The sequence below is a fragment of the Glandiceps talaboti genome, chromosome 13 (assembly GCF_964340395.1).
Source record: "Glandiceps talaboti chromosome 13, keGlaTala1.1, whole genome shotgun sequence".
Taxonomy (NCBI): Eukaryota; Metazoa; Hemichordata; class Enteropneusta; family Spengelidae; genus Glandiceps; species Glandiceps talaboti.
The window spans coordinates 16155461-16164200 of NC_135561.1; the positions used below are offsets into that span (position 1 = coordinate 16155461).

An 8740-nucleotide genomic window follows, 5' to 3' on the forward strand; every position below is an offset into this window, starting at 1 on the left:
ATATATATATATATATATATATATATATATATATATATATATATATATATATATATATATATATATATATATATATATATATATATATATATATATAAATAGATTTTCTTATTTGGATCTGACAGCCGGAGAATTGCTGGTTTCAATTTTCTTCATTACGCCAGCCTGAAAACAGTCATGCTCTGGTTTGTGCATAGACCCTCCACGGTGGAGGGTTTGTGAGAATATTCAGGACTGTTTGCCCAGATAGGAAATTGAAATATTAATGTACAACTACTATTCTTAGTCTAATAATAAGCACCTATTTATATAGTGACACATATCCAAGTAGTGACCATAGGCGCTTTGACTATTGAGAGAAACAACAATAAAATATTCAGAAAATAGAGTTAAAAGCTTAGAGGTGAATCAGATCTCAAAAAACAAAGACAAAAAAAAATAAAAAAAATAAAAAAAATCGACATTGGTCGTTTACCGGAAGTGTTATATTCTGTTTTATAAGGTTATATACATACATGTATGTTGACTGTTTCAAACTATTTTTTCTCGATAAGATTCTGACAGTTCCGGTTCCACCAGAACGAATATGTCCAAGACATTTAGTAGGAGGAGACGTCCTTATAATCATACTGAGGTACCAGAACAAATACTGACAACGAAACGAACAAGTAAGTTCAATGTTCTATTTTAGTCTCTTGGTTAAATTATCATCAGAGCTTATAATCGGGAAATTCCCCGCCAGGTTCTACAAATATGCAAGTCAGGATTTTTTGAGTGGTTGGTTGGTCGGTCGGTCGATCGATCAACATATTGATTGATCACGTGATCGAGAGTATTTCATTTTCTCTGCTAGTTTAATTTGCCTCTTTGAATTTCCTTTGACGAAGGAGCACTATTAGCTGACGTTTTTAATGAGTCTACATATTTGTATTTCAGAAGCGGTCAAAGGTCACGAGTACGTACGTTTGGTGAAGATCTTATTAGATATTCAACAGTCAGGTGAATAATTATTCGTCAATTTTTGTCATCTAAGCTCGCCAAATCTACCCAAATATCATTATCACGTGACCAACTATCATTAAAACGTTTGGCATGTATTTTACATGGAAACAAAATTACTGACATGTCAGATCACATGACTGTCAAATAACACATTCCTGTTTTAATAATTATATAGGCGTAATAGTGACTCAGGAACAGCATTTTGTTTTATCAATTTCTAAAAGCATTGTCTTATTTAAAGACACACAATTTTAGTGTCCATAAAGAAATTTTAAAACCTTAAACTTTTGAACTTATATTATCTGAAAATCAAGCTTCACTATCCGAACATCATAATGAGTCTGATATATCAATTTAATCATCAGGCATGTCAAGTAACAATATTTTAATTTAGAATGGCCACTGAAGCAAACACTTCCAAATTGGCAAAAGTAAGTTTTGGTCAACATTTTTCCTGAACTGTAGACCTAGGCAAGTTGAGTCAGACTTTCTAAGGCTTTATTGAAAGACAGAAGTCATTTACTTGTTAATATATATATTACCTAATACAGGTCAGTGGACACAGGTTGATATCCAATGTGATCGTTTAATGGAAGAGTGTGACCGTTGTGACAGCACTGACCATCAGATTATCATCCTCATATATGTAAGTTTTAAAATGATTCATTACTATAACTCTGTATTTTGTGTAAATATCGATATTATCCATGATAAAGGATGGAATATTGTGTACTTGTTTGTGGCCAAAACTTTTGGCTCTGACTTAGTTTGGGCTCAGTTCATAGCACTGTTACTTGTACACATACGCCTGTTAAGTCATGTCGCCAAAATAAAATGAAAGTGTTATAGATTAGACCTATTGAGGAGATCAGCAATGTCTCAGCAAAAACGTGTATACATGCATACAGACAGACAGACACAGACAGACAGACAGATAGACAGACAGACAGATAGACAGACAGACAGACAGACAGATAGACATACATACATACATACATACATACATACATACATACATGCACGCACGCACGCACGCACACACACACACATACATACATACATACATACATACATACACATACATACATACATACATACATACATACATACATACATACATACATGCATACATACATACATACATACCTACATACATACATACATACATACAAATGTACATACACAATGTTTATGTTCCTTTTCCATATTTTATTTTCTAGAAAAGTACGGCAAAATGTCTGCAACTTGAAACTGAGAAGGCGATGAACCTAGTTGAGAAAGCAGAGACATTATTGCCACAATCAGAAAACAGACAACTCCTGCAAGCCAAGATACTCATACAAAAAGGCTACATACACAGGAAACAAAAACTATTAGGAAAGGCACAAAGTTGTCTTGAGACGGCCTTACAGGTAAACAGTCGAATAAATTCGATATCGTAATACTTAGATCAACATTAATTTGACATTTGTATTTTTTCAGTCTATTTTTTCCAAATACATAATAATCTGTGTACAATAACTGTATGAAAGTCTACTTCCATCGTTCGCACTCATCGTAATATTAAAGTGTATGCTAATTATCAATATAATACCATGACAGTCATCATCACCAGGGGATAGTTAATGAGGTGAGTTGGCACCCCCACATTTTTAGAGGGGAGTCTGCCACCACAAATACACCACTGAGGGTTATCGGTAAACCCCGGTAAACGTGAAGCGATAACCATGAACGATAACTTGTTTTTTGGCCGTTGGTGGCGTTATACTTTGCCATCGACATCTCTTTTGGAACGATCACCCTTTGCCGCCTTCACCTCCACCATAAATACTGTATGCCTTTTTGAAAACGATTACGACTTTACATTTTACTTGAAAGATTGGAGATATATCTAAATGATACTACTCTTTTAGCATTCCCATACTTGGGGATTTTTTTTCTAAGGAAAAGTGTACTTACGTTTACAAGTATGTTTCTATCTAAATGATGTTTTAGCCTTGGGGTACTTTGTAAGGAATGTTCCATTTTCAACGGCACACCAATCCTCGTTCACCTTTCCTAGACACTATCATTATATTTGCAGATTTTACTTAACATCGAACCATGTGCATTTCGTGGTGAATGCAAGTATAAACTGGCTGGAATAAAATACGAACTATCCAGCAGGCAGGCCAAACCCGAAATTGAAGATTCTCTAATGAAGGTTAGTATTTGGTCATACAGTATCTCAGAGACGTTGCATGATATAGAGTTGGTGAAAATGACGTTATTGAATCCCCTAAACATAGAAAATCAGCTAACAGTCTCACATTTTTTCTTTAAAGTGGTCATATGGATGAGGATTGGGTAATTTATTTTGGATTTTTTAATTTCTAGAACAATCTTATCATGACTTCCTACTTGAAAAATAAATATGAAATAACATTGACCAAGTCTGTATTTGTAACTCAATACATTGCAAAATAATCAGTAAAGTGTTTGTTATTATTGTACGTACAATAACAATCGTTTTACACATTTATTAATGTTGTGCAATGTATTGAGTTACAAACAAGGACATGGCATATGTTGTTTCACGTTCAACTTGATTTTTCGAAGTAGGAAGCCATGATAAAATTGTTTTATAAATTAAAAATCCAAAATAAATAGACCACTTTTAAATATATAATAAGTTTCGAGTAATTTGAATTTTGAGTTTCCCAATTTTATTTTCCCTATTTTCAAATTCAGAAAATCATCGGTGACATACTTACAGCCAATGATCTTATGTTTGCTGACGATCCCAAGGCTACACACTATCTCAGACAGATATCGAAGATGAAAATGGTTGGCATATACTTAGATTGCGATTCCAGTGCTGGTAGAAGTCGGCCGAAGGTGGCGGAAAACAGGATAAAAAAGGCGGCAGATTTGTTACAAAATATCCAGTCACATCCTGAAACCGAGTACGGCGGGTTCTCTGATTACACGACAATCTACCTCGCAGAAGGGCGGGCGTGCTACTACTATCGTTGTAGAGATTTTGTCCAAGCTGAGAAGTTGGCAGATGAAGCTCTCGCTCTTGCCAAACAAAATGGGTTTACAGCCAAGAGTCGCAGTACTCAAAACCTGTTGAAAGACTTCAAGTTAAGAGCAAATGGAAGAGATACAATGCCCCAGTGTGTTTTGAAAGACACGTCACAAGAGTGGTCTTCTGGTTACTCCGCTGAAATAAATAGTACATCCACCGAATCAGGATAAGGCTTGACAGACTAGCGATGCCATTTTTAAGATCAAATTAAATTTTGAATCGATATCCGTTTTAAGTCAGATTTATCATAATCCAAATCTGGTGACATATTTTGTATTTATAGAGGTTACTTAATCGCATACGTACTTACTGTACACTACTACGTCACTAGTACTTATCTGTTCGTAGTACGTCAGTATAATATGTGTATAGTAGATGGTGCGGCATAGGCCCGACTTGCTCAGTTACCAGCACTGAGATATATATCTACTGAGATATATAGATATTGAATTATTACAGTTTTTCTACATATATATGATTTCTATTTGAAACATCCCTTAAGTGTGTGTGTGTGTGTGTGTGTGTGCATATCTGTCTGTCTGTCTGTCTGTCTGTCTGTCTGTCTGTCTGTCTGTCTGTCTGTCTGCCTCTTGTCTCTGTCTGTCTCTTCCTGTCTTTCTGTCTCTGTCTGTCTGTCTGTCTGTCTGTCTGCCTGTCTGTCTGTCTGTCTGTCTGTCTGTCTGTCTGTGTCTGTCTGTCTGTCTGTCTGTCTGTCTGTCTGTCTGTCTGTCTGTCTGTCTGTCTGTCTGTCTGTCTGTCTGTCTCTCTCTCTCTCTCTCTCTCTCTCTCTCTCGGGTTCGGACGTCATTGATACATTATATCATTATACACAAGGGGATTTCCAATGCAAACATTTGTTGACATTAACAAGGACACCGCTAATGTAACAGACCTTGTTTGATTTCATCACTTCCACTATTTTGGATGTAGGTTAATATTTGCATTATTTGTACACATACTAATTTGTGAGACTATAATTAGTCTGATGATAATGTGCCATACTAATAGTTGTTTTCAAGATACGCCTTATACATATAGTACAGTATAGATTTCTGCAATGTAAATAAGAATAATTAATATTAATATTAAGTTATTTAAGTTTCTATTTTTATACACTTCGTACAGACAACCATCACATCAGAACAAGAACAATTTTTGAGAGCACTTTCATATGATTGAAGAGTCAGTTTTCGATATATATACATTAACAGTGATTCAAGTAATACATGAAAATACCATATTTCAATTAAGTGTTCATTTTCGCATTTATTTTCAAATTACTAGAGATCTTACTTTGCATGCACTTGTTTCATTATCTCTAATCTCCATATTATAAGAGGCACGAAACCCGGAAATGTTGTCATTAAGTAATGAATTATTATCTGTTGCATACTACACAGTGTGTGTATATAGTAATTAATAATGGTGTTACTGTATATGAAATTAATTATGTGTAATATTTTGACTTCCAGAAGGGAATCATGTATAATAATAATGTGCAATAGTAAAGGTTGTAGGTACGCCGTGACGACGCGCTCTCACACACCGGTCACGGTAAACCCCGCTCGAAGAGAGAAGGCCGGTGAGGGCGGAGTGACATGACGTATCATACAGTCTATAGTACATAGGAGAATACATAGTGTTACTTTATAGAATTGCAAGAGATTGGTAAGTTAATTGCAGTAAAGCAGTCCAAAAGTATGACTTAATTTAAAGTTTTCATGTCCGCCTTGCTGGAGTCGATAGCTTTATCTCATTGTTTTTGTATTTAATAAAATCATTGTTGTAATTTTAACAGTGATAGTATGTGAATCAATATTTTGATGTGAAATAGCCTTCAACGGTTAGTGGCAGACGAGAGTAAAGCATAAAATCCAGGGGTACTCTCGCCTATTGGATATACGTATATTTGCTGCCCTTTGAGGTGGGATTTTCCGCTCTTTGGTCTTAAGTTGTTAGAGATACAGCGTCTAAAATGGGCTCCACTTTACACAATTTTCGATTTTGTTTGGTTTAAAATGGGGTCCTGGAAGGAACCACACAATAAATTCTACTTTCTACTACTTCGGAATTTCCCTCGGAATTCCCCCTAGCTAATTAGCTGGTTGACATTTTCTTATCAGTGATTATGTATTTTGGTCTAAAATAAGGTCTTAGACTTCTAAAATCTAGAATGGTCTAGAATGGGATATTGGTTTTCTGTCAAAATGGATCTAAAATGGGATCTGGGGTTGGCAGCATTGGCCGCACACACGATTGGTTGGTTTGATTATTAGAGTCAAGAAGGTCACTCACCAGAGGCTAATAGAATAGTTTGATATGCCGCACAGTCTAGCCCCGTCTAGACGTCGATCGTCCTACCTGAGGTAGGATAGGTTTGTGTCTACACGCAGGAAGGTTACGGCGTAGATGTGGTGCGTTCCTCCCGACTCCGTCCTGACAGTTCATAGGACGAAGTCAGGATCAGGAGGGTTTCGAGCAGGAAACCTCTCGAAGGTGTCCAAAGTCAGGACGGTTTAGTACAGGTTCAACCGGGGACGCGGTTACGTCTATAGTCTACACGGGCTTCAAACTATCCTTAGTCCGGGCCTTAGTCCTGCCTCAGGTAGGATTTTAGTGCCCTGTTGATGGGGCTACTGCTGCAGAAATGCAGTTTATAGCACGCGTATGTCTGTGTGATGAGATTGAGAGAAAGGGCGGAGCCGTTAGAGTGTGTTCAACTCCATGCTCTCAGCACGATAGGAAACTGTCACGGTAGCCGAACCATTAGAGATCGATGCGTTGGGGTCAACGGGGGTTAACTTCTACATGCATGTATTTTGTAGATAACTCAAAGAGAAAGTAAAAACTTACTGCACATGTTCGTGTAAACATTACCTCAGAGTGTATTTAGAAGGTGAATAAAATACACATACTACAACTTGTACTTGCAAGGTAGACGGTATAATCGCAGGGAGAAAGCGACGGTTTGCTGTTATGACATTTGAGGACATAGATCAGAAACTGAAGACAAGTGTACTGAAAAATACACAGAAATACACTGAAAAAAATACTAGCTCATAATGCAAGTTTGGAATAGTTGGGCCGAGGAGAGGGATGAAGACGGAATGGACAAAAAAGTCACAATAATTGTGGACGATATTGCACTGTAGTTTGAAATTGAATGGTGTATTTTACTACAACTTGCGAGAGGTAGACGGTACTACTATTGCTTCGTGATAAACGACATTTCAAAAGTTTGCATGGTGTATTTCATTTGCATGTAATTAATATGCTGTTTCTTTACGCTAGACACAGATAAAAAATTTCGCTGAAAGTTGTATTTTTGATGTCAGTAGCCATGTTTTGTTTTATCAGTGGCGATTAAATTTCATATCACTAGTTGCATACACATGATGGATGTGATTGTATTGAGTAGTTTGGAATATGAATGTCCTGCATAATAATATCAAGCAAATACATACCATAGTGGTATGAAATACACTGTACATTGGGATGTAAATTGCTATTTTCGTCGTGCAACATAGCGATATACGTGTGTGACATTGAATGTTGACACAGGCGTGTATCCAGTTTGTTGACACGTGTCAGCTTCGATTGGAAGTCACGTTGGCGTCAGGGTGTCTCGTCGAAAATCAAAACATAAACAATGGGTGTATGGAGTTTTTCCTGGAAAGAATATGACACCATTGAATTATTAGCCGGGGTACAAGATAAATGCCATCCTGGCAATACACGCCTCCTACGTCGGCGTGTATTTACCCGGACGGCATTTATTACATACATACATACATACATACATACATACATACATACATACATGCATGCATGCATGCATACATGCATACATACATACATACATACATGCATGCATGCATGCATACATGCATACATAATACATACATACATACATACATACATACACACATACATACATACATACATGTACATACATACATACATACATACACACACACATACATACATACATACATACATACATACATACATACATACATACATATATACACATGCACACACACACACACACACATACATACATCTCTTGAAACAAGAAAAAAAAACCATGCAATTATACAAGCTGGTCACGAAAAATCCATCCCGGCAAGCCTCTCTCAGCTATAATATAATTAAACTTACACTGGAGAATTCAAAGTGGGGTACCACATCTTTACTAGACAACTGCACTACTAGCTTATTTGATGTAGTGTAAAATTTTGATTCAGAGTGAATGATAAGCCCCAAAAAGTCAAGTGAAAAACATATCTCTTTATCTGTTCCTATTGTAAAATGTCACAAGTCACTATAATAAACTACTAGTACCACATATATATCAGATAAAAATAGCTAATAGTCTCACTGTCAGAAAACAAATTTATTGATCGATGAATGTATGAATTGGTGTAACTGAGAACCGTAGATATATAAATTAGAGTTCATCGTCACTTCATGAGTAGCCATAGGTATGTTCACAAAAATTATTTAAGGTCTAAATTATACAAAATGTCTAGCAAATTATATACATTGCAAAAAACCCAGAAAAGTGTGTAAATGGTTTGTTACTGCACGTACAATAACAAACATTTTACACATTTGTTACTTCTTTTCCAATTGACTGAGTTACAAACAAGGTCTTGGCATATGTTG

The 8740-nt window shown here is 36.2% G+C and overlaps 1 protein-coding gene across 1 annotated transcript in view; it reads left to right on the forward strand.

Moving 5' to 3' along the window:
• Window positions 1–5867, forward strand: part of LOC144444458 (uncharacterized) — a 7135-nt gene extending 1268 nt beyond the window's left edge. The window contains exons 3-8 of the mRNA XM_078133882.1: window positions 555–668; window positions 937–999; window positions 1554–1648; window positions 2223–2414; window positions 3086–3205; window positions 3733–5867. Coding sequence (XP_077990008.1) covers window positions 555–668; window positions 937–999; window positions 1554–1648; window positions 2223–2414; window positions 3086–3205; window positions 3733–4242 — 1094 coding nt within the window. The 3' untranslated portion in view covers window positions 4243–5867. The remainder of the gene's footprint in view (window positions 1–554; window positions 669–936; window positions 1000–1553; window positions 1649–2222; window positions 2415–3085; window positions 3206–3732) is intronic.
• Window positions 5868–8740: the final 2873 nt, after the last annotated feature.